The 27396-nt window shown below is 38.5% G+C and overlaps 2 protein-coding genes across 4 annotated transcripts in view; one reads left to right on the forward strand and one right to left on the reverse strand.

Annotated features, from left to right (window-relative positions):
* The window catches only part of LOC136826049 (dynein regulatory complex subunit 3-like), a 9918-nt gene extending 9283 nt beyond the window's left edge, over positions 1–635 (forward strand). Inside the window, exon 12 of one of the 2 annotated variants that reach the window (XR_010849511.1) lies at positions 65–635. Coding sequence is in view for 1 of the 2 variants with exons in the window: in XM_067083032.1 (XP_066939133.1) it covers positions 65–167 (103 nt within the window). In the remaining variant the exon portion in view is untranslated. The remainder of the gene's footprint in view (positions 1–64) is intronic. The other variant, XM_067083032.1, reaches the window with a different exon arrangement.
* A 2209-nt stretch (positions 636–2844) lies between these two features.
* The window catches only part of CngB (Cyclic nucleotide-gated ion channel subunit B), a 31417-nt gene continuing 6865 nt past the window's right edge, over positions 2845–27396 (reverse strand). For both annotated transcript variants that reach the window (XM_067082801.1, XM_067082858.1), the window contains exons 2-19: positions 21392–21599; positions 18572–19098; positions 16790–16947; positions 15975–16111; positions 15039–15215; positions 14377–14639; positions 13600–13686; positions 11999–12186; positions 10626–10767; positions 10129–10288; positions 9573–9754; positions 8836–8999; positions 8599–8700; positions 8092–8203; positions 7169–7353; positions 6794–6887; positions 4008–4225; positions 2845–3832 (exon numbers count right to left, since the gene is read on the reverse strand). In XM_067082801.1, the coding sequence (XP_066938902.1) occupies positions 2974–3832; positions 4008–4225; positions 6794–6887; positions 7169–7353; positions 8092–8203; positions 8599–8700; positions 8836–8999; positions 9573–9754; positions 10129–10288; positions 10626–10767; positions 11999–12186; positions 13600–13686; positions 14377–14639; positions 15039–15215; positions 15975–16111; positions 16790–16947; positions 18572–19098; positions 21392–21599 (3963 nt within the window). In that variant the 3' untranslated portion in view covers positions 2845–2973. The remainder of the gene's footprint in view (positions 3833–4007; positions 4226–6793; positions 6888–7168; positions 7354–8091; positions 8204–8598; positions 8701–8835; positions 9000–9572; positions 9755–10128; positions 10289–10625; positions 10768–11998; positions 12187–13599; positions 13687–14376; positions 14640–15038; positions 15216–15974; positions 16112–16789; positions 16948–18571; positions 19099–21391; positions 21600–27396) is intronic.

The following is a 27396-nucleotide window of genomic DNA, read 5'->3' on the forward strand; positions in this document are numbered from 1 at the left end:
GTGAATAATAATGATAATAATTATAATAATAATCATAATAATAATTTAATAATCTCACTCACAGGGATGAGTGGTCTAGGCACCGAGGGCGGGTGGAGGAGATTACGTCACTAACCGCCAGGCAGCGCCAGGCTATGCTAGACACCATGCCATTCTTGCACGACTGATTTCTTCATTCATTATTCAGTCTTCGTCACATTCGTCAGTACGGCGACGTTCATTTATTCCGGAAGTAAGTTCTGGAAGTTACTATTACTGGGTAATTCTTGTAATTTGTTCGTAGGATTTTTTTTTTATATATATACGTGGCTGTACATATACCGTTGCCAAATGCAGAGCATCGCCTAGTACTATGATCAAAATCTCTCTCTCTCTCTCTCTCTCACTACTAACAACAAAGCATGTTGAAGAGGGAAGATAAAAGAAACAAGGGACGTATACCTTTATTTTACAATTACATCACTCCAGGTAAAATTCTCTAGGATATATATAGTTCATCTAAAAAAAATGACGTAGTGTAATCTATTAATACCTCATGCAAGAATACATCTTTACGAAAATAATTTTCTATGTAGATATATATATATATTTCTTGATATAGTTTATATTTTACAATAATATATATAAAGAGTTTTGGAAAGTTTATCCATGACCTTTTAGTACTAGAGAGAGTCTTCAACCGGCAGCTACTTAATTCTCTTCAGGAGAGGGAGCTGAGCTACCATATAATATCAGACAGAACAAAAAGGCTAAAAGGAATCAAGGTTACGAGACACTTTACAGGAAGAGATTACGAATAGGAGGGACAGAAACAGCGGGAATTTGCGTTTCGAATTACTGTACTGATGAAAAGTAACATGGTAGGTATATTAGCGTCAATAAACACTGAACAGCATTATCATTACGAACCGGATATCCAAATCAGTTGGTGATTTCGTCAAGGCAAATGTGTCTCGTTGCATAAAGACGTGTTACTCACAGTTCTCGACAAATTCCTGTATTAGTCAAGGCAAATCTGTGTCATAACTAAGAGTCTTCACTTGAAACTCATTACTAAGGAACATTACTTGAAAGTCTGTCATTACTTGAGGCTGTCACTGCTAAGAATCAGTACCTTACCTGAAACTCGTGTCTTTACTTAGAATCATTACTTGAAACTTGTCATTACTAAGTATTACTAAGTATTACTAGTTGAAATTGTGTCATTACTCAAAAACATTCCTCTGAAAATTTTGATTAAGCAATTTTTCTGTATTTGCTGCTGAAAATACAATAACTGAAATATAATGATTTTATAGATGCATTGTAAAGGACAGCACAATAATGTAAAGAGGTCTTATAGAAATGCATTCATTCTAGAGATGTGCAAGTGTAAATATATGTAAATACACAAGCGAGCAACTCTCGGAAAAACTGAGTGTTCTTGATAATATTGTCCCCAAGATAAAAGTTAACGTATTTCATAAAGATTTCATTATGCTCAATATTATGCTATAAAATGAAAAGTGATTAATGTTTGTTTGTCGAATTAGTATTCATCTCTTCACTTTCAAGTCAGGCTAAACCCGTTCTACTTAGGCCTATGTTGTCAGTACACTCCCAGGAAACATTAGCTCAAACACTAACGTGAAAGCTGTTAAGCGATAAACCATCACATCCGAACGCCAAAACGAATAAATGAATAAATAAATAAACAATAGAGTTTAAAGTCTATTTTGATATTCGAGAAGAAGCTCAGAGGCGGGATTCCTTAGCGTCGAAAGGAGAGGGCGAGGTCTCCGGGGAAGGCGTGCATTCCCGATGCACGATAGCCGAGCAGTAGATCCTGGAGGATGAGAGGCTGTTGGGGGACGTAGGATTCACGAGGGACGCCGGGGAGTAGCGCGGCGTAGGACTCGATGTCTGGAAAGCAGACGGTGTTTGGGAGAAAGGTGAGAAAGTTTTAAAGAAAACGACAGTTTATTGCATTTTGGTTAAAGGTGAGAAAGTTTACAATAAAATGACTGTTTATTGCATGCTTGTTACTCTACCTGTGCATTCTTTTTCCCGCCTTTTTCTCTATTTACTCCAATGGCCTTAAGACTATGTGGTCAAGTATTCGCGGTTAATTTCTCTCTCTTTCTCTTATTACTATTAATTACGTATTCATTAATTTTGCACGCGGCAAGGCAACAACCAGGATTGTGCAATACCTATTTATTTGTGGAATTGAAAACAATCGTATCCGATACAATGGTATTGGTTCGAAAATACAGATTATTAGAAACAATACTGAAAGATAATGCCATTTTACTCATTGATATGATCTTAATTTTTCTCTCTTTTTTCGTATTTTAGATAAAATAGTAATTACCTGGCAAATGAATGAACTCTTCCTCGGTCTGTAGCCTACCCATCCTTAAAATTTCGTTGAAACACACCAATAAAACACACACACACACACACACAATAAAAGAAAAAAGAAAGAACACCAACCTTATCTGGTATGGCCTTCGAAAGTTCGTTAAAGAAGAGTTCGTAGGAATCCCGGTCGCTAGGGTACTCGAAGGTAGGCGCACAGTTCAACCTGTCTTGGTCCTTCCCGATGCTTTCGTCCCCGGTACCGATGCCAAACTTGGGGAGACAGAGAGCGGCAGTTACACGTACAGTAATTCGTGGCAGACAGAGAGTTTTTATATCTAAATTATTGTTTGGTTATGATGATCGAAATCATTCGCTATCTTGATTTCCCTGCCGTGAGATACCAGGAAGTAAATACAATATTTGAATTCAATGTTTTCAGATAACGAAGACTGAAAAATATTTTGAATTGCCTGATTAAGGTACTTATTTTACTTTACCTGGTACATCATGTCGTGCACAGACGCTGCGTTAACAGCAAAAGTGTAACTGACGTCTCCACCGGCGACGTTATTTCCGTAGCTTGGGTCTAGACCGCGAGGGGACAGTCTCGAGCCGCTGCTGCTACAAGGCCTATCCATGTGATTGACCAGAGAGTTTCCCAGCACTCTTAAGTGGTCTCTGGTGGTGATTCTTCTGTTGCAGTTGTTCGCTGGACGAGGGCCCCGACTGGAGCAAAGCATTATTATTTTGATTTGGTTTGGTGTGGTTGGCGTTACCCATTTCGTTCGAACCTTGCATATTGGCGGGAACGGCGCTAGGAGGTTCTCCTCGGTAGGCGTTCCTTCCGGCGCTTCCAGGAGTGGAATTCGCGCTGTTTCTACTCCTGCTTGTTCCAGCAGATCGGGAGGACCTGCTTCCTCTACTGCTGGTGGTACTTCGACCGGAGTGATTTCTCTCGTGAACCCTAGACCCAGTGAAAGAATCTGCGCTCTTGTTTCCCGTGACCTTCGCTTTCTTCCAGGTCGTCTGCTGCGTGGGATCATCCTGCTTGCCTGCATCAACTGAAACCAAAGGGCTGGCGTCATTCTGGGTGAGAGAACCAGAAGTGGGGGGCCTTGACGCAGGTCGCTTCCCTGGAAACTTACCCTTTCCAGCGCCGTCGATCTCCTGGTCTTTGGTCTCCCCGGAGGAGGGACGATTGGCGCACTCGCCGGAGGTTACGTATCTCGAGTGCGATATTTCGAGTTCACTCGTGGGAGACCCAGACGAGTGAAAATCTGAGGATTTTAGTAATGGTTCTAGACTTCCTTCGGGACCCATGACGTTTTGTTGTCGAGTGAGTGACATTGTGGAGTATCTTGAGTGACTGGAATTAGACGTAGTCGGACTGCAGGCCATAGACCTCACGTCAGAACAGATTTGGCTTTTGGGCAGCGGACTCTCGTGAATGTCGTAACCCTGGGTGAAATTGTAGGCCTCCTGCTGTGGTCTGAAGTGAAACAACAGTTATTAAAGTGAGTAAGTGAATCAAATACATAAATAATGGAAGAATTAACAGAGATTCCCATTAGTTCTAAGCTTTCTTGAACATGTATGTACAATCTAGTAGCCCCACAAGTTCTAAATTTCTGATGATCTTTGCTGGACATGTTATAGTACCCTACTTGTTCATCTCGAAGCTGGCCAGGACGCTCTGCTGCTGATAGAAAAGCTCCGAATTCGGCGTGGACACTACCGAAGGAGGAGGCGTGTGCGAAAAGACGGACTGCGGAGAGCCAGACCTCGAACGGAGGTGGAGAGCAATGGAATGGTGACTGGCGGGACTCCCAAGAGGGTGGTCATCGGGGTCCTCACTCATTTCGGATGTTTCGACCACCAGAAACTGTTGGAGAAAAATGAAAACCTTTTATTGCATCAGGTCTAGACTAAACAAGTTAAACTAAAGATTTTTATTTTACATTAGGTCTACACTAAACAAGCTACAGAAAGTAAAACGTTCTTTTTTACATTAGGCCTAGACTAAACAAGTTACAGACAGTAAAACTTTCTTTTTTACATTAGGTCCAGACTAAACAAGTTAAAGGAAGTACAGTTTTCTTTTTTATACATTAGGTCTTGACTGAATAAGTTAAAAAATGTAAGGCTTTCTTTTTTACATCAGGTCGAGACTAAACAAGTTACGGAAAGCAAAGCTTTTTTGACATTAGGTCTAGACTAAACAAGTTACAGAAAGTAAGGGTTTCTTCTTTACATTAGGTCTAAAATAAACAAGTTAGAGAAAGTAGAACGTTATTTTCTACATTATGTCTAGACTAAACAAGTTACAGAAAGTAAAGCTTTCAATTTGACATTAGGTCTAGACTAAACAAGTTAAAGGAAGTACAGCTTTATCTTTTATACACTAGGTCTAGACTAAACAAGTTAAAAAAAAGTAAGGCTTTTTTCTTTACATTAGGTCTAGAACCTAAACAAGTTACAGAAAGTAAAGCTTTCAATTTGACATTAGGTCTAGACTAAACTAGTTTAAAAAAAGTAAGGCTTTCCTCTTTACATTAGGTCTAGACTAAACAAGGTCATTAGAATGGCTGGCTCATTGGCCCTAAAAATCCACTTATGTAAGGCCTTGAGGTCTAAACCTTTCACCCAGTTTTAGTTGCCAGGTTTTTAACATGCTTCCTGCTTTATGATTTTGGCTTAAAGGTTTATCCTTTTTATATTATTCTGCATTATTGTTTCGTCCTCTCCCTTTTCCTCTTTCGTAATAATATTTTGCCTCAAAAGCCAAAATCAGCTGTTCGTACTTTTGAAACGCCATAAATTTTCAAAGCAGAAACAGCGAACAAAAAGCCTTACGAAATTTCTGAGAGATAGTTAACTACCGCAAAATGACCTAAATTAACCTCATTATAATTATAAAAATAACAAGCACAATTCATCTGAATTCTACACTTGACTCCTGTAAATTGGTTATGTTGATAAACAAGTAAAAAATGCGCCGAAGCTTCTTCGGCGCAATCGAGTTTTTTGTACAGTCGCTACAGCGTATAATCAAGGCAGCCGAAAGCAGATCTATCTTTCGGTGGTCTCGGTATAATTCTGAATGAGCCGCGGCCCATGAAACTTGAACCACGGCCCGGTGGTGGCCTATCCTATATCGTTGCCAGAAGCACGATTATGACTAACTTTAACCTTAAATAAAATAAAAGCTACTGAGGCTAAAAGGCTGTAATTTTGTAAGTTTAATGATTGGAATGTGGATGATCAACATACCAATTTGCAGCCCTCTAGCCTCAGCAGTTTCTAAGATGTGAGGGCAGACAGAAAAAGTGCGGACGGACAGACAAAGCCGGCACAATAGTTTTCTTTTCAGAGAACTAAAAATGAAATAAGGAATTTACTAAAGTTTTAAGTAAATGGTTAAAATTATAGCTGACTGCTATCATTTAACATATTGCACTTAATTTATCACTATTCAGTATTCAGTTTCAGGTTAATGGACGTGGTGGGGCGATAGCATGGGCGTGGCTAGGGCGTGGCAGAGATGCAGGCGTGGCACCCTATCCCAAATTTTGATATATTTCAATCCCTCTCAACACATCCCGGCAAAACATAAAATTACAGCGTGTGTTCTATAAATAAAAACCGATAACAAATTATATATTCGGTAAATAACCAGGAACAAACTGGCATAAGTTCCATGAAAAAAACCTCGACAAATTAGTATACTCGTATGTTCTTAGTAATATGTTCTATAAATTAAAAAACCGATAACAAATTAGTGTAGGTTCTATAAATAAAAACCGACAACAAATTAGGATATATTCTATAAGTTAAAAACCGATAAATTAGTATAGGTTCTACAAATAAAACCGATAACAAATTAGTATAGGTTCTATAAATGAAAACCGATAACTACTTAGTATAGGTTCTATAAATAAAAACCGAAAACATATTAGTATAGGTTCTATAAACGAAAACCGATAACTACTTAGTGTAGGTTCTATAAATAAAAACCGATAACAAATTAGTATAGGTTCTATAAATACCACCAATAACAAATTAGTATAGGCTCCACAAATAAAACCGATAACAAATTAGTATAGGTTCTATAAATAAAAACCTATAACAAATTAGTACTGGTTCTACAATTAAAAACCAATAACAAATTAGTATAGGTTCTATAAGTAAAAACCAATAACAAATTAACAAAGCTCTATGGAAACGAATAACAACAAAAATATTCGAGAATAAAATCTACCCCCTGCCCACGGACCAGATAATATATGATCTGGACCGTGCCCCTGCCCATCCCAGCCAACCGGAAATCCTGGCTACACCTACGACAGCCATTCTGATGAATCACGAGGTACCTCAGGAAGAGCATTTAGAACCCTCTCGAATCTTATCTATACTTTCATAAACTCAGCCAGAGGCCTTTTTGAATTCTTACCTCTTCCTCGTCCTCCTCAGGGAGAGACTCAGACATGCTCGTCTTGGCTATCATTGTTCGACTGCTACTACTTGGCGGCACCTCCAGAGAGGATCTGTAAAATTTTAGAAAACGAGAGAGAAATGGATTATAAACAGGATTCGTCACTGCGCATGCGTGTGAATATAATTATTGTGAAATGGCAGGCAGGTAATTCTTAAGATATTTATGGTGCTTGAATCTCTCTCTCTCTCTCTCTCTCTCTCTCTCTCTCTCTCTCTCTGCAAAGAGATCTCACAGGTGGAGACGAACCTGCATTGTGGAGAGAGAGAGAGAGAGAGAGAGAGAGAGAGAGAGAGAGAGAGAGAGGAGAGAGAGAGAGAGAGAACAACTCACCTCCTACTGCTCCTCGTAGGAACCTCTAAAGACACAGAGGACTGGTGAAACCTGGGCGAGGGCGTCCAGGACCACATGCCCCCGGGAGACAAGGATATCGAGGAAGGGATGTCCATTGTCGATCGCGAGATGGTGCGAGACGATCGGCGGATGAGGCTGGCTGTGTAGGAGTCGGGTCGAACCACCTGTTTTGAGACGAAAAGAAACAAGGTCAAACGTTTAGAGAGGCAGGAGAAAATGTGAAGTAGTAAGGACAAACATTCAGAGGCAAGACAAATGAAAAATACTTAAATACAGAACATAGAGATGACACACGATTCATCTAAAATAGGGGAATGCTCTCCTTTGGCCACAGTCAGTTCCAAACAATTTTTGTTCTTTCATGCCATTATCATAAAACCTTGCCTAGTAATTTACAAACCCCAGATTCTTGACAAGTGATTTACAAACAATCGAATCTTATGAGCGGGTTGTAATCAAGGATATTGCCAAGTGATTTGCAGACAATAGTCTTGCTAGTGATTTACAAACAACAGAGCCTTGCTAGTGATTTACAAACAATAAAATATTGTGAGTTGATTTACTAACAATGGAATCTTGGTACTGATTTAGAAACTCCGAGTGTTTGTATAAAAAAGCATTAGTGTAAAAAGAGAACAGCAACAAACTGAGGGACAATATATTACCAAGAGTTGATAAATTATTTGAACTGATAAACATTAAGCCACAGAGAGTGATACCTCCGCTGAGGCCTATTAGGTTGCTGTAAGCTTCAACCACCTGGCCTGAAGGATTCATTATTGTGTTCTGGCAACCTACTAGTCAACAAAGCCTTTGATGTCTTAACGGTAGGTAGACTGCCAAGTCACAATAATAAACCCTTTAGACCCTTAAGCCTAAGAATATCAGAGAAGACGGGAAATCTGCAACACAGTGTGCAGGAGTTTGGGCGTCCCTTCCCTCGACTTGATGATGATGTTCTCGTCTTCCTTGGCCTCCTTCTTCTCGCGGGCCTCATTCTGCCTGATCAGCTTCCTTTTTGAAGGAGAAGGAGAAGAAATGTGAGTGATGTGAGATGTGACGCCAGCTGCTGATTTCGATTAATCGTCAAGCAACTGGCTGAAATCAACGTGATTTACCAAACAAAGTTAAGCCTTCCTGAAGGTACCATGCTACAACTAGAAGTCTAAACACCTCACATTTAAAATAAATAAATGGTATATAATAATGGAACTAAAATGAGGTTATAAATATTACAATGAATTTTTCATCCTTATTCAGAGTACGACTACACATACAGTGAACATATCTGTGCTACCTGTAGTACCAGGGTATCAGGACAAAGACCCCACCTAACTGGATAAGTTTAGAACAAGTTAAGTGGCTATTTGTACACCTAGAAAGTCACCGAAAACTTAAGGAATACTAACTTCGCCTTCTTCTTCAGTATTTCCTGAGCCTCTGGGTAATCCTTGATGGTAGCCTGAAGGTCAGACTTGCTTAGTACGAACAAGTTGCTGAAACCGCGCGACCTGTTTGAACAAAAGGAATAATTAGCTGAAAAGGTGGATAAGTGGCCTGTGCAACATGTGCGAGTATACTACATATTTAAGCAGAGAGAGAGAGAGAGAGAGAGAGAGAGAGAGAGAGAGAGAGATTTTACTTACTTGACATTGGCTGTTCTCCGGTTGCCTCCTGCCAAAGCCAGGAGCGAGATCTCGCCAAAGACGCTTCCCTCTCCTAGAGTTGCCAACACGACGTCCCCCTTCTCCCCTCCCATGACCATGACCTGACCTGTCTGCACGATGTACATCTCCTTGCCCACTTCGCCCTGTTGAGTACAGTATAGAAATTTTAACTGAGGACACGAAAAATAAGCGGGATATATTCAAAATGTACAATTGGCCAATTTCCCCCTTCCAGGATAACGCTTACAGATTAGCAACACTGTATCCCTAAGCTTACAACAGCTGTGCTGGTTTTTGTAACCGACTTTTTGTCTATTCCCTTTGGTTCCCCTTCCCACATAGCTATCCTGCTTCTCTATGTTTGTCTTCAAGTTCCTATCTCTTTCTGTAGGACAAATCTTTCGGATTCAACCTTAGTTGAGCTTAGGAGTGTGACCTACTGGTCATGTTAAACTAAAGAATACAACCTTTTAAACTGTTCAGAGTGAGCATCTACTAAAGATTTGATATCGTTTGTTTTTTAATAATTTTAATGGAATTTAGTGTTAGCAGTGTTGATTTAAGCAAGAGAATAGCTTAGGATATGACTTAGGTAAAGTTAAACTACTGCCCAACGAAAAACACCTCAGTAGTACTACAGAATCTACACCTCAGCAGAACTCCGTCTACAGTCCAGTAGGGCTACTTCTACACCTCTGTAGTACTAAGTCATTTACCTTTCTACAGACGTAGTCTCCAGGCAGATACAGAACAGGGTATAGCTTCAGGACCAAATCTCTGAGCAGGGCTTTATCGCAATCTTGGAACAGCTGCACCTTCGACAAAGTTTGGATGTGAACGTTGATGGCTATGTCCGTCCTCATCTTCTTCGGCAGGGATTGGAGGCATTTCATTTCGTCTGCATAAAAAAGAAGTCTATAAACAAATTATCAAGGTAAAAATGCCACTTCTGAATTATAATGTCTAAGCAGGTCTTAATTTATGACTATATAAACTGGAAGTTCACAAAAACATCCTTAATGAACGACGAAAAAGGAGGACATTAAACATGAGACTAGGTTACCTAGACCTACCTAACGCGACTCGCGAGATTTCACTTCGTCTGGATTAAGTTTATAAAGAAATTATCAAGGTAAAGCCCTGCTTTACAGTCATGATAACAAAACAGGTCTTCATTAATGACTCTAAAACTGATCATATTTCACGGAAAAGAACTAAACAAATAATGAAAAAAGGAGAAACTAAACGTTAGACTAGGACACCTAGACCTACCTAGCGTCTTCTGCATCTGCCACGTATACGTGAACCACTGGCGAACCCTGTCTTGCAATAATGGCGGGACGTTTAGCCGATTGATGTAGGCCTGGGTCTGATCCATCACGTATCGGAATTCATTCTGATTGCGGGTGGCGGTTGCCAAGATGTCCCGAATCTGCATTGCAAGAGGAAAGGTTAGTTGAACATGAAGCAAAGGTCAGTTAAACACGTGGCACTGCCTAAGTGAACTCGTCTTCACGTGGAGGAAGCCAAAAGGCCATTAACTTGGTTTAAACGTTCTCGAATTGCCCCCCTTAAAAATCAAATAAACAGTACGCCCCATGTTGGGAGCCACTGGCCTAGACCTAGCGCCAGTGGCTAGACCTAGCGGACTGATAGCAAAAAGGCAGCGAAGGGACTCGGAGATGACAAACCTCCATCAGTCTGACTAACATAGTTACCTAAATATCCAATATGTGCTTAATCAATGATAATTAAAACCAGCGACTGACCTGACCAATGAGCAAGGCGAACACGAACACGCCCATGAGCCAAGACCAGGTCATGAACACGTATTCAGCCTCGTTCTCCGGTTTCGGGTTTTTCCCGATGCTGGTCGCTGTCTTGGTGGCGAAGTAGAAGCACCTGATGTATCTGCGGATTGAGTGATTGATTAGGCGTTATCTGGCGATGCAGCTACTTTCTTTTGGTAAAGCATGGCCATACATTTCATGATGGCCATTTTTTTATATAAAATAATCGCATAGGCCTAATTCTTTCTAGTTTTAGATAAATAAAACAGAGAGGTTTGACGGTATTGTGATACGGGGTTTTCAATTTGGTTTGAGACAAGAAAGAGATAGACAGAGGTATCTGTCATGTATCAAATGACAATAAAGAAGATGAAGAATAGAGAGAGAGAGAGAGAGAGCAGCCAACTTTAGATTTACAGTACAAAATGAGTAAGAAAGAAAGAGAGATCACTCCCTTTTTATAATCGCAGATAGTATTGTCCAGTCCTGCATAAAATAATCTGTCGTGTTGTAGATATGAAACCGGAAAGACATTTAGGCCTAGTTTTAAGCGACAAAACCCAGTGTGACCACTATCAGTATTTTTCATCTTTATTCTTGCATTTGTGAACTCGCTGTCTTTATGATACCGTCATAATAATATCTATTAATACTCAAGCTATATCGAGTATTACTGCCCATTCGGTTTAAATTGTGAATCTCTTGACTGATAGATTAGTAACAATGAATGCTTCTATTGGTACTTGAATACAGGAGATAAAGCAACTATGAAATATAACAATATCGCTCGGGAGACAAGCTACTGAATACTACCACCCTATTTAAGTTAAAATTATAACACCTGTTCTTTTGGCTGCACGTAGAACAAAATAATCTTGAGGGGTTTTATGACAGGCTGCAAATGTTCACTTTTTCAATTTCAAAGTTATTACTTTGAGAATAGGAAATAGTTAATATAATTATATACAAAATAAAATTCTAAAAATTCACACACATAACTATTTTTTTCTAAAAATTGTGCCTTTTCCCTTGAGACTCTCTGTCTGTCTGTCTGTCTCTCTCGCACACATAGTCAAACACAAACATTTTTTATAAAAATTATGCCTCTCTCTCTCTCTCTCTCACACAAACACAAACATATCTTTCTCCACATGACCTTTTGTAACAACCATATCTTTCTAGAAAATTGACCTTCTCTCTCTCTCTCTCTCTCTCTCTCTCTCTCTCTCTCTCTCTCTGTCAAGTCTGTTCATAACGGCACAGAAACACAAATAAAAGAAAAACAAAAAAATAAAGACAAAAAACCACAAAAAAACCAAGAGGGAACCAAGGGTTCCCCAAATCCTACTCACGCGTTCCCCACTCCCTGGAAGACCCAGTGATTGGAACCGATGCCCTCCAGCTTGGAGAACCCGTAGTAGGCGCAGGTGTTGAGGTGGATGAGGTACAGCATGTTCAAGACTGTTCGCACTACCCTGACGGCGTGTGGCGAGGACAGGACAGTGTCCAGGCGGTTGAAGAACTCCCAAAAAGTGTGGATCTGGAAAAGAAACACACAATACGTGTTTTTATTTAGCAGAACTACCAAAAAGCGTGGATCTGGGAAAAAAAATACACATACAAAGACGTGTTTTTATTTAGCAGAACTCCCAAAAAGTGTGGATCTAGAAAAAGACACACAAAAACACATAGTTTTTATTTAGCAGAACTCCCAAAAAGTGTGGATCTGGAAAAAACACACACAAAAACACGCAGTTTTTATTCAGCAGAACTTCCTAAAAGTGTGGATCTGGAAAAAAAAACACACAAAAACACGTAGTTTTGATTCAGCAGACTACGCATTCTCCAGATATTTTAGTTAGAAGTAAAAAAAAAAAAAAAAACACGTGTTCTTATTTGACAGACTACATTGTTCTTTAGGCGTGGATCTAGAAAAAGGCAAAAAAAAAAACACGCCTTTTTTTTTTTTTTAGTAAACTACACGGTTCTTCAGGTTACATATAAAAAAACAAGAAAACACACAAAACATGTGTTTTTATTTACCACACTAGGCGGTTCTTCAGCATTTGTAGAAAAACACACACGAAAACATGTTTTTATTTGGCAGACCACATTTCTCCAGATTTTGTAAATTCTGTCAAATAGTCCATCCCTTTCATATCTTTTTAAATCTGAGAACACTTTTTACTTACATTTTATCTGTTTATCTATTCATTTACTTTTTTACCATTTCCTAATACATTTTTTTCTTTTCCAATAACTGACTTCTTCTTTCTGTATTTCCTATTACCATCAGTCACTTTCAAACGAACACCATGTTCTTTGGAAGCTTGAATTTCCAGTCAATGGCCCCTATGGGTTTGTTCCATATGAAAAGGGTCCATCTACTGGATAATGATAGGCATTTTTTCACCAAGTTTTGCCACATTCAGGTACCTTTTAAATTTCTACTTCAACTTTTACCAAGACTGTTCTCGTTTTATTACTCTGTGATTTCTATTTATTTGTTTTAGGTATTTCTTAATTAAAGAAAGGATTATATTCTCATCAATCTGGGTATAAATCCACTAGGGAGATTTTGTTACACATTTTCTTTGGGATTTCAACGCTTTCAGTGAAAAAAGTCTTTAGAATAATTTAGAGGTCATTGTGGCTTCTACGATTCAACATAATACCATTTTTATTATTAACAGATAACCTCTTGACTTCTCAAGTTACTCATACTTTTTTTGGATAGGCTTTTCCACTGCAAGTCTTATATTCTACGAGGAAACAAAATGAAGAAACTCTTCATTCTCTGAAGGCATTCGAATCTTTGGAGTCAATTCTTTTTGTAGGAAAGCCTTTTCCAAAAATTGGGGTAAACAAAGAAGTTAAGGTGAATGGGACCAGTAGAAGAATCACAATTTCAAGTTTTACTGATCAAAATGCAATTCGTTCATTATTTTCTTACCTTCAGAAGCCGCGGAAGTCTGAAGACGGATATGGGGCCGAACTGGATGTAGAGCAAGTCTAGAGGCAGAAGCGAAAGTACGTCAAACTGAAATAATAATAATAATAATAATAATAATAATAATAATAATAATAATAATAATAATAATAATAATAATAATAATAATAATAATACGGTCAGTTTAGAACCTACTTAACCCATTGACATAATTACTTTTATCTTCACATAGTAGATTACAATGAATAAAGGGACACATTCCTTGACTCTCACAGGAGCATCCTGAAGGATTTGTGCTTAAAAGAGAGCTGAAAATTGGAGCCATGTTAAACTACAGAATAATAATAATAATAATAATAATAATAATAATAATAATAATGCAGTTTAGAACCAACTTAACCCACTAACCAAATTAGTTCTACTATCTTTACAAATTAGTTTATCAAAAGCAACAGGACACATTCCTGAAGCTTCCTGAAGGATGTGTCCTTAGAAGACAGTTGAAAACTAAATCTAAGGATTGAGAAGCTGGACAGCTGGCTAGCTAGCTATTTAAGCTGGAAGAGCCAAACCCAACCTAACCTAACAACTAAACTTATCCATGGACACAATATCACAGGAGTCATCTGAAGGATGTGTCCTTAAGAGAGAGCTGGAAACTTGAGCAATGTACAGCTACAGAAGTTGGACAGCTAGCTAGAGCTAGGCTGGAAGAGCTTACCTAACCCACCAACCTAAACTAACCCCCAAAAAACCTAATTTCCCCAAGGCCACACTCACGAGAAACTTCGACGACTTGATGTAGTATTTCCTCATCCTCTTGGGAGTGCCGACCCAAAACCCGTTGTCTATGTACTTGATACGAGACTTGAACGCGATGATGTCGGTGACGTAGACGAGGTCGCTGACGTAATCTGTTGCCAGCCAGTAGGCCAAGTTGTCCGCGTGTTGGTACTCGTTGAAAACCGTCCGCAGAGGGATGACCCAGGCGTTGTACACGTACACGACGGACACGATGAATAGCCACCAGAGGTACAGAGTGCCTGGAGAAGGAAGAAGATTGGTTTTTATAATTAGTTATAGTTGGTGATCGTGTTCATACATCTGGAACCTCAAAGTACTTGAATGGAATGAAGTAATCCGTGTTTGTTTGGTTGCTTGTTCTCTCTCTCTCTCTCTCTCTCTCTCTCAGTACAGATCACAGTCTTGATTAGTTCTGGTCCCTTGTATTTAATTTTTAAGTCATGCTGAAGTTTCTTTCAATAACCAATGCAAATGATGACCAATTCCTCTCAGGAGAAGGCCTCGAAGAGGTAATCCTTCTACCTCGAGGAGTTAAACCATTCTACAGTTAATCCTACAGGTAATCTCTGTCTGTCTGTGGCTCTGTTTCTCTCACACTGTGCAACAAAAAAAGGAAATCTTTGAAAAAATCGACTTACTCTGGGGCTCCATCCCCGTGGGGAACCTCAGGGATCTCTTGAGCAGCCGGAACTTCTTCATCAGCCACGCCTTTCTGGAGCTGATCCCAACCAGGTCGTTCGGGGAGGCCGATCTTGATTTGGGCTCGCCGACCATCGAGTCCAGGCGCTGACGCGGCTTGGGCTGATCTTCTTCTCCTTTTCGAACAAGAAGAAGAAGAAGAAAAATAAGAAAGGTAAGATGAAGTTTTTCAGCTAAAATCATAAAAGAGGAAGTTAAAAGTTTACAACATAAAGGAAAAATGAGTTGGCCTTACCTAAGTATCAAGAGAAGCATTAGTTTTGATTCAGTTTTCGACTTTATTTTAACGAAGAATGAAGGAAATAAAAGTTAATTAAATTGGTGAACTGCACAAAAGTACTTCTCTTCTTTCTGTATTTCTTATTGACTTCTGTAATTTGTTTCAAAAGAATGTCATATTCCTTGGAAGCTTGAACTTCAAGTCGGTGGCCCGTAGTCTTGTTCCATATGAATAAGGGTTTATCTTCTGATTAATACTTATAATAATAATAATAATAATTTAAAACGTCAACAAATTAAGACATTAAATCTGAAAGGCCAGGTAGAATACATCGGTACAGGGGAAAATGAAATGAAAATGTGAGAAAATAACAATTATAACGATGTATCATCTTCCCAGCATGACAAATTACGACAAAACATAATAATAATCAACAAAAAATCGTAGTCATTATACGGAACTTATCAAGTAAATACCTCACAAAAACAATTTTTTTCAACTTCTGCCGAATGCAAGGGACCCATATTGCAATCTGATCAACAGACCTAACTCACCCTTTTCAATGCTGTTATCTACGACCCTGGGCTACATTAGGACACTAGCCTGACCATCCAATTGACCTCTGAACTTCAATAAGAGTGAAAAAGGCGCTCACCTCCGTCTGAGAGTTCCGTAGAGGGCGTGGGCGGCTGGGTGATCTGAGCCTTGACTCTGCTGGCGCGCTGACTGAAGGCTGTGACCAGATGGTGGATCCTCTCGGTGACGTAGCGACTGTGCTCTAAGGTCGTGTTGCTGTCAGACCAAAGAAAAGGTAACCTCACATTAGCTTAATGTTGGGAGTTAATGGTATGGGAGTAATAATCATTAGTTTAAATGACTCTCTGTGTGTGCGAGTTAGGGGCAGGAAGGGCAGGCTGTGATCACAATATGTCCAGATTAGAGAGACGGGATAACGCACCAATGACTGGAACAGAATAACTGTTTGGTCTTTCAGTAACTGTACGCCGACTATTTACGAAGTTACAAATACACCGTGAGCAGGTGTGCTTAATGAAGCCTTGTCGAATAAAAAACAAATTGCTCATTCGCTTTTTAAGCAATTAAAATCGACGCTATATTTACTATTCTGCTTTTATTCAGTACCTTTTAAATTTTGCAATGGCGTTCAACACTGCAAAAAATAGAGAAAAAAAGGCGTGGTCAGGATTCCGCTCTGGGACCAGAGACAAAATTTGTTCTCCATCTTTTTTTGTCAATTCCAAGTTTAATGTATCTGGTACATAATGAATTATAAATTCACAATTCAGCTAATTTTAAGTAGCCAAAATCCTAAGGGAAGTGCCGTCCCAACCCTGAAGAACCACTGCCGATATTTTACTCTCTCAACGGAACTACAACAGTAGTAGTAGCAGTGATACGAGTCAGGATTAGCCTTTAGAACGGCTCCCCCACAAAAAACAGATTGCTCACCATTCACTCTTCTCGCTGGCAGATGATGCGCAGTAAGGCCGCCATTTTTTGTGCAGCGACGGAGTGCTGCTGTCCGAAGCTATATTTATGGTAGGAACTGTGTACATGCCAGCGCCGGACCAGGGGCTGCTGCCGCCCCACAGCGGGCTCTTGTGCTCCTGTAGGGGGAGGACGTCGTGCGGTTAAATATCGACCAGAAATCTAATAAATTATAGAATATATACAATTTAGGCCGAGTGCTGGGACCTGCGATGGGTTCAATCAGCGCTAAAAGGAAAATTGAGAATAGAAGGTTTGACAGGTGTAACAGGAGGAAAACCCCGCAGCTGCACCATGAAGCAATTGTTAGGAGAGGGTGGAAAGTAAGGTGTAAGAAAGAATATGAATGGAGGTAAAGTAAAAGGAATGAAAGGGGTTGCATCTTGGGGTCGAAGGGACGCTGCAAAGAACCCTAAGTAATGCCTACAGTACAGGCGTGAGCTGCACTGGCGGTGCTACCTTCCCCCCCTCCCCCCCATCTGATAAATTACAGTATAACTCGTACTGGAAATTCCCCCACTTTAACACAATTGATCATTTGGTAGACATTCGTATTTAACTGTGGAGTAACTTGCGCGCATACCGTGAACATTTATGCTCGATGGAACTACGTGAAAATTCTTATGATTATTCAAAATAAATTATTTAGGTAACTGGGGGTGTGATAAGTAATAATCTTGAGAGATATAACCACCTGAAAATTTTATACATAACAGCGATGATTTAATGTTCTTTCAACGTCAAATATTAATTTTCAACCGGGTTCTTCAATGTTTAGCTCTATAACGAAGAATATCCTATGAAATATACACTCAAAAACTTATAAGCTGTTTTTATGCAACAATCTGGAAGATTATAAAACTAAGGTATCGCATGTATATAAAATCCAAGATATTTAACGCTATTTTTAACGCCAAATGTTAAGTTTCGTCTACCGGGCTCTTTAATATTTAGCTCCATAACAAAGGATATTCCATAAAATATACATACAAAAAACTTAAAACTGTTTTTACAGCACCAGAACTATATCGTAAAGAGTGAAGTCTATGCCAATAAACCAAAACGTTTGTATTCTCAAACGAATAAATTCTATATAAATATAAACCATAATACATTAAAGTAGAAGTGTTTTTAGCACTTCCGGTGAGCCTGAGTCCCGAAATTTCTCCATTCTCGTATTCCAGAACCATATCCTAACGAATAAAGTCTATGCCAGCAAACCTAAACGTTTGTATTCTCAAATAAATCAAATAAATAAATTCTACATAAATATAAGCCATAAAACATTATTATATTAGAAGTGATTTTTTGGCACTTCTGGTGGGCCTATAGAAGTCCCGAAATTTCTCCATTCTCATATTCCTTCAGTTTATTCAAGCATGGACTAAATGTGGCCTTTGAGATGCCCATCCCATCCGCCTCTGGATAAGAGGAGAGAACAGGAGAGAGAGATAGAGAGAGAGAGAGAGAGAGAGGGGTGGGGTTGGGGTTGGGTTGTGATAAGCCATACTCATATATTAATACTTAGTGATCAAAAAGGTGTGCAGTTGTTTGTAAAAATAAATAGATATATGAATAAGAATAAATAAATAGATAAATAAATAAATACATAAATAAATAGATAGATAAATAAATAAATAAATAAATAAATAAATAAACGGATAAATAAATAAAAAACAAAAATAAAAAGGTGAAATCAAATCAAACCAAATCAAATGACACCTATAAGCTTTCCCCCCATACCTTAGGATTCGGGTAGGACCCGTGCGAGGGCGTGGAGGTCGCCAGCTCCATGGGCTCCTTGTCGAGCGGGGAAGCAGCAGGCCAGGGGGCGGGAGGGGGCTGAGGATTCGGAGCCGGAGCCCCTGGAGAAACACCAGCAGCAGGGAGAGCGTAAACCTCCTCGTCATCGGCGCCCTTGGAGCCCTTAAAATGACTCACCTTCCGCCTCTCCCGGCTCCATTTCGGGAGCTTGCTCGGAGTGGAGGACGAAGCTGCCGCCCTGCAGGACTCCCGTATCTCCTCCGCCACCCGGGAGAGTAACGTCTGCTGCTGCTGGGAGGCCGTCTCCGAGGGCGGCGTCTCCTGCTGTTGGCTGGCTGAGGGCACGGGAAGGGGCGTGACTCGCGTGTGCCGGCGGCGGCCGATGCACGGGCTGGATCGCGGGCGGGGTGATACGCTGAGGCGGGTTGGAGGACCCTGGGTGTTCTGGCGGAGGTTGCCGTCCAGCCCCACGGGGACGATCTTGCCGCCGGAACCTACGCCGCCGCCTGGATAAAAGGAGAAATTAGGGTATATTAGAGAGAGAGAGAGAGAGAGAGAGAGAGAGAGAGAGCAAATAATCATGCAGTAAAAACTGTTTACAAGGCAGGTGTCGATGACAGAAGGCCAGGTACTATTTCATTAGTGTCAAAGCTTGGGCCTCTTGGTAACATACACCAATATATTTGAAAAACAGACACACACACATATACTGTATACGGTATTTTTATGCATAAATGCACACACACACACACACACACACACACACACATATATACATATATATATATATATATATATATATATATATATATATATATATATATATATATATACATACATACATTCTATTAACTTAATTATATGTAAAGCTTGTTAATCTTTAGTTCTTGATACATCCAAACACACAACTGTAGTAATTACAGAGCCCTGACCATGCTTTATTTCTCAAAAAAATAAAAATAATAATTAATACATGAATAAATAAACACTTTTGTACACAATTCTTGACATTAAATGGTCGCTTAAATGCCCCAATTGTCCCCGAGGTATTGATCTCTGAATTGAAACCTAATTTCAATAAGTAAATGTATTTCCACAAATATATTTTTCCAGCGAAAAGAGAAAAAGGTTACCACTGCCAAATTCACCTTCTAACAAATGAGTTTCACAGCCTAGCGGACACTACATGCATCTATGCAGTTTCCGTCAGCAGCGCGTATGAAATTACTAACCCAACGCTCTCTCTCTCTCTCTCTCTCTCTCTCTCTCTCTCTCTCTCTCTCTCTCTCTCTCTCTTCGTTTTATTATTCCAATTCACGTAAACATACGACAAATCGATTTTGGAGTAAACAAAAACATGAATGCTGATTCACTCTCTCTCTCTCTCTCTCTCTCTCTCTCTCTCTCTCTCTCTCTCTCTCTCTCTCTCTCTCTCTCTCTCAGTTCGTTATCATTCCAATATGCATAAACACCCGACAAATCAATCGAACTTTGGAGTAAACAGCAATTCAAATGTTAATTCAAATCACTTTCCAACTCCAGTGCATGAAATTCTTAAGTCAACGCTCTCTCTCTCTCTCTCTCTCTCTCTCTCTCTCTCTCTCTCTCTCAGTTTATTTAACATTAACAACCGACAAATCAATCAACCTTGTGATTCAAATCATTTCCCGTCCATGAAAACTAAGCCAACTGCATTGGCTATCAATAATATTAAAGGGGGAAATCTACCTCAGCCTCCAGCTTAAAGTAGAGAGCCAGCGGTAAATTTAGCTCAACCTCCAGCTGCTTCTCTCCCTTTAACGGATAAAACCTCGATGAAATCCGGGTTTCAAGCCCAAAAAACCTCTCGTTAAAACGACACAGTTAACCGGTGATTCACGAACAGGAACTGCTTAGATTCATAAGTCTTTTCCTGATTAATTTAAGCAGTAATTTGTGATTTTGCACTGTTAGTACTATATCCTTATGGCTTTCACGTTAAGCCTCTCCGCTACGCAAGGTGAGACTAAACACTTTAGCCTGAGGTCTTGAATCTCTCGCTGGCAACACTGCGTTAATCCTAGACCGCATTTCTCTGGTTTAGTTTATATTTTAATATTCTTTAGATGCTACTTTTTCAGTGAAATCATAATCAATATAATTTTTCAATGACACGGTCTAAGTGCAAGCGGAGACAGACAAATTAAGAAACACATTCGCTGGCAACACTCTACTCGTATTATGGATTAAATTGCTATATTTATTTCACAATATTCTTTAATAGAGAGGCCTAGTTCACTTATAATAAACATATACCTTTATAATTTTATGCTCGTTCTACAAAACCTAGGCTTTTAATCAATGCTCGAACGCCTTCGAAATGTGAGACGAACACAACGTTAGACTAACACAATGTTAGACTGGCACAATGTGAGACTGATAACATGAAACTAACACAACATTGGGATAAAACAATGTTAGACTAACACAACATGAGACTAACAACGTGAGATGAACACAATGTTAGACTAACAAAATATGAGACTAGCACAACGTGACTCTAACACAACATGAGACTAATACAACATGTGACTTACACAACATGAGCCTAACACAATGTGAAACTAACACAACATAAGACAAAAAAAAATGAGCCTAACACAACCTGAGGCTAATACAACATGTGAATTCCACATGAGACTAACACACTGCGAAACTAACACAACATGAGCCTAACACAACATGAGACCAACACAACATGAGTCTAACACAGCGGCACTAAACCCATTTATTTCCTAGTTCAATTATTTAATGTCTCACCTGCACTCTTGACCCTCTTGCTGGTGTCGGCGATGACGAACAGAGGAGCCGTCTGCCCTGAGGCGGAGGTGTCAGCCACGGGCGGCAGCGCCGACGGATCGACTGCGTTGGAGAGGCGGCAGTTTCCCTCTTCGGCAGACCCGCCGGAGCCGCCGCCGTCAGTCCCCGACAGGAGCGTCGTCACCTCCAGACGAGCCGGGTACGCCATCTATGGACGACGTGGGTAAACAATAAGTCAGTCTTTGGTCAACAGATCGGAGGATTAATGGAGGGGATGTAAATATATTGGGATATATTGCGTATTAGATATATTTCTGGTGGACAGGTTAAATTTCTGTATATAATCAAGGATTACTGGATTTGAAGCAAATGTATCTATCTATCTATCTATATATATATATATATATATATATATATATATATATATATATATATATATATATATATATATATATATATATGTGTGTGTCAAACAGAATTATTATATTTAAAAATATTCCTTGTAGGCGGTAAAAAAAATTGGGGAAATAAAAAAAATATCAGTTTACAAATATACTTTAATTTTTTTAATAAAAATTAATTCTGTTTCAGAACATTTTTTCTGAAATTATGTATATATGTATATAAATATATGTATACATATACACATACATATATGTATACGTATACATATACATATATGTGTGTGTGAGCATTTCGGGTAATTTCACTAACATTTTTTGTAATAGATCAGTACACTATTAACACTGAAGCAAACAAAATTATTATTATATAAACAAATTCTTGATAAAAAGGCAAAAAATTTCGAATTAATGAACGGGTAAATATATTTGTACCAAACAGAATTATTATATTTAAACATATATATTTTCATAAAAAAATCGTTTTATAAATACACATTCATTTTTTAATAAGAATTAATTATGTTTTAGAAAAGTGGTTAAATTGTTATCAAAATCCATAGAAAAACCAAAACTTGATAGACACGAGCCTTTAATACATAAATTTACACAAATCTACATACTACTTATTGGTATAAGATATGAAATTATATATATACATATAAATACACATATACATATATACATTATACATATATATGCTGTATATATATACATATATAAAACATCGTAGAAAAAATATGAAAGCACTTATATATACACAGTAATAAAAACAAGCGACATAATAATAATAATATAATAATAATAATAATAATAATAATAATAATAATAATAATAATAATAATAATAATAATAATAATAATAATAACCTCAATGAAACTTATCAAGTACAAGACATTCATGAAGAATTCCTGTACATGAATTAACCCAAATAATAATAATAATAAGCTCAATGAAACTTATCAAGTACAAGACATTCATGAAGAATTCCTGTACATGAATTAACCCAAGTAATAAATAAACATAGTCTCTCAGTCAATGACGTCATACAATATCACCACGGGGAATTTCATAGGTTTCAGAAAACTGTGTATTTATGGGTACAGGAATCTCCTGTGTTCCGCTGTGCAGCAGTATGCAGCTGCTAGGTTTTGTAAACATGTCCGGAGAACAATAACAGAGAGAGAGAGAGAGAGAGAGAGAGAGAGAGAGAGAGAGAGAGAGAGAGAGAGAGAGAGAGAGAGAGGTTGTTATTTCTTATAACAGAGTAATTGTTTTTTCATTGAATTTTAATGATGATGATGATGATGATGATGATGATGATGACTATTATTATTATTATTATTATTATTATTATTATTATTATTATACGCTGCAAAACAATAAAGGAATGTTCTAAAATAGTTTCAGAATTATAAATTTCGTTTACAGTAAAAATAAACAGAGCTGGACAGGACATATATATATATATATATATATATATATATATATATATATATATATATATATATATATATATATATATATATATATAACGTATATATATGTATATATACACATACACACATATATAATATATACAGTATACACACACACACACACATATATATATATATATATATATATATATATATATATATATATATATATATATATATATATATATATATATATATAGTGTATATCATATGAAAAACAGGAAAACTCAGAAAACTCAGCAGGAATAATAATCACTCTCTCGTTTCAAAACTGAAAAACAGAAACGGCGGGAGGAGAAATATTGGAACGATTTCCATCCTTTCGACAAATACTGGAAGAGGCTTTAACTCCTTGAGGTAAAACGACTCGGACGGAAAAAAAAAGGCTTTTATCAACACTTCTCTTCTGTTAGTTCTTAAATCAATCAACACAGAAATATGGTCTAAAAAAGTTTATTGAATTAAATGTTAATGCACCTGGGACTAAGCAAAGAATTATGTACTTAGAAATTAGTCAAATACTGTGGGATGCAACCGCGGTATAGAGAGGTATGGGCCTAGCAACCTCATTCCATCATGACTTCAAAATGCTACATTTCCATAGGGAAAATCACAACCCAAATAGATAAGTATGATAAAATACAGGTTACAATAACAAGTGGAGTCGAAAAAAATATGTGTACACCCCAATTACGGCTGAAAAATCGAAGCATAATTAATATAGTACTACAGAGCTGTGTGATGATTTGTCTCAAAAGCCGAAAGGTTTGTTGTCACGTGAGCCGAATGGTTTGCCAGAGTCAACACGCAAAAATAAATGGCAGGCAACGTGCTTGTATAAATTCCCTTTAATCTTCCAATCACACAAGCAAAACAGTTTATCCTGGGACCAAACATAAAGATGCCACAAAATGTGTTTGTGTGAACTGTCTTTCTTCTTACGAATAGCTGGAGCAGACTTGGTTACGCCTGTACGATAAATATTCCGGCAGCATCTGTTTTTTGTCAACTATCTTAACTGTTACGAGTCTCGTTTAGGCCTTAACAATCAACGTTCTTAGAGCATCTGCTTTCTTAGTTTTCTGTAAAAAAAAAAAACTACTGTGCCGGCTTTGTCTGTCCGTCCGCACTTTTTCTGTCCGCTCTCAGATCTTAAAAACTACTGAGGCTAGGGGACTACAAATTGGTATGTTGATCATCCACCCTCCAGTCATCAAACATAACAAATTGCAGCCCTCTAGCCTCAATAGTTTTTATTTCATTTGAGGTTAAAGATAGCCATAACCGTGCTTCTAGCAACGATATAGGCCAGGCCACCAACGGGTCGTGGTTCAAGTTTCATGGGTCGCGGCTCATACAGCATTAAACCGAGACCACCGAAAGATAGATATATTTTCCGTGGCCTTGATCATACACTGTACAGAAAACTCGATTTCACCGAAGAAACTTGGCGCATATTTTATTTGTTTTTGAACTATCTTAATTCTTACGAGTCACACGAGAATATTCGTGTAGGCGTATACAACAAAAATTCCTACGGCATCTTTTTTTTTTTTTGTCAACTATCTTAACTCTTACGAATCCCACGAGAAGACTCGTCTTATAAGCCTATACAATTCTCAACTCTGGATATAGACCGTTTGAACTATGGCCCAACTTCGACTTGTCTTTCACAGGTGGGACAAGCCTCGGGAGAATAGTTTGACTATCAGACCGAGACAGGCATTAAAGGCTATTTGTTAATCTGATTTGGAGACCTGGGACATGTTCTGAGAGGTCCGACTGATGGCAGAGACTAATTAGCCTATCATGGAGAACTGTCGTTCTTCGTAATATCTAAGGCTATAAAATATACACTATAAAAGAGAAATAACCAAGGGAAATAAGAAGGATCAATATCAATGTAAATTTAACATGACACACAACAAATAAACTCTGAAAAGAGACCGCGTCATCCTTCTAAAAAAAAAACAAGAATTTACATAAAGTGTGGCGTTCTGAAGTTCTAACGATTTAACTACACGACTGCCACAGTTTTGAAAAGCATAAAGAAAACTTGCAGTAAACAGTGTGCTTTGAACGTCACAGAGTAAAATACAAGACTTACAAAAACTAAACTTTATATCTACTACTACATGGTAAATGGTACCGTACAGTCACGGAAGATACAGTATGTATACAAAAGACGATCATATCATGGAACATCAGACACTTCTTGCACAAGGAGCTAATCGAACGAAAGGTGCCACAGAATAATACCAAGATCAGGTGCAAGTTCTTGTCCGGCAAAGTAAGTTGCAAGTCGGCAACCGAAGACTAGGCAGGGGAGCAATATTGAAAGCATAAGAGAGAGAGAGAGAGAGAGAGAGAGAGAGAGAGAGAGATTTCCTCAAAACAGACAGTTTCCAGTGATCTTAGACGACACTTTCAGCGCTAGTTTCGTTTTTATTTTTTGCAGTTGAAAACGAGACACACGAAATGTTTCCCAAAAGTGAATTTACAAGCAAGAACGACACCCAGAAATTCATTGGTTTGTATGTAATTGAGGAAACACTGCCAATGATAAGACCACCACCTTGAAAAAATTGAATCAATAATGGTCAGAAATGGTCCGCCATGTCCTGTCTAAGTCTGAAAAGAGCAGCCTCATGACCATTCATAAAAAACTTCATGACCAGAATTTAGGGATTTCTGTATGTCACTGGAATTCAGAGAAGAGCATCGGAAGCACAAAGGTGATAAATAATAATAATAATAATAATAATAATAATAATAATAATAATAATAATAATAATAAATGCGTTGGTTACCATATGTTGTAATGTCAATAACAATATTAGCTACCAACTCCAGCAAGGAAGGCCACATGTTACACAATAGAAAACGAGACACATAGTACTACAAAAAAAAAGTGTTAATTTAAACATTCAGTGCATACTACAAAAAAGTACAGGGAATTATAAAGAGTAAGAATAATGAAAATTACTCCCTTCTCTGTCGTTCTAAGCTCGCTTAGATATAGGCCTATTTTATCCTGCCGATAATCTCCTACGTAACATTTTAATTTCTCCACATACACACACACACACACATATATATATATATATATATGCTGTATGGAGCACAGTGGAAGCTGTTGTTATCTCTGTACACATCACCTTTAACAAGGGGAAGAAAGGCATAAAATATTAAAGGAGATTGCTCGTATAGAGCGGTATGAATAGCTAAACTACCAAGTGTCTGAGTGAGAAGAGAAGTTGGGTTATTGACTGACCAATTGACTTAGTATCAAAATATGGCGTCACATTATGGCCAACGAAGTGGAAATACGTATTAAAATTCATCAAAGTGATAATGTTACTTGATAAATACATTTATCACAAAGTAAAAAATGAATTTAAAGTCAATAACTGCTTAGGGAAAACTATACTTTATTACGAAGTAAAACCGGGTTTCAAATACACATTACCTAATTAACCAACCCTAGACCAACCTCCTTAGCCCAAGGTCTAGACCAACCTCCTTAGGCTAAGGTCTAGACCAACCTCCTTAGGCCAAGGTCTAGACCAACCCCCTTAGCCTAAGGTCTAGATCAACCTCTTTAGCCTAAGGTTTAGACCAACCTCCATAGCCCAAGGTCTAGACCAACCCCCTTAGCCTAAGGTCTAGACCAACCTCCTTAGGCCAAGGTCTAGACCAACCCCCTTAGCCTAAGGTCTAGACCAACCTCTTTAGCCTAAGGTTTAGACCAACCTCCATAGCCCAAGGTCTAGACCAACCCCCTTAGCCTAAGGTCTAGACCAACCTCCTTAGCGTAAGGTCTGGACCAACCTCATTATACCACGGTCTAGACCAACCTCTTTAGCCTAAGGTCTAGACCAACCTCCTTAGCCCAAGGTCTAGACCAACCCCCTTAACCTAAGGTCTAGACCAACCTCCTTTTAGCCTAAGGTCTGGAACAACCTCCTTAGCCCAAGGTCTACTGTAGACCAACCCTCTCAGCCTAAGGTCTAGTAGACCTTGCCTTAGCCTAACCAAACCATTTAACCAAAGCGTCGAGTAAATTAAGAGGGAGGAAACTCTTCTCTTCCTCCACCATGAGACAATCAACAGGTTGATTAAATTA

Source organism: Macrobrachium rosenbergii, chromosome 1 (assembly GCF_040412425.1).
Source record: "Macrobrachium rosenbergii isolate ZJJX-2024 chromosome 1, ASM4041242v1, whole genome shotgun sequence".
Taxonomy (NCBI): domain Eukaryota; kingdom Metazoa; phylum Arthropoda; class Malacostraca; order Decapoda; family Palaemonidae; genus Macrobrachium; species Macrobrachium rosenbergii.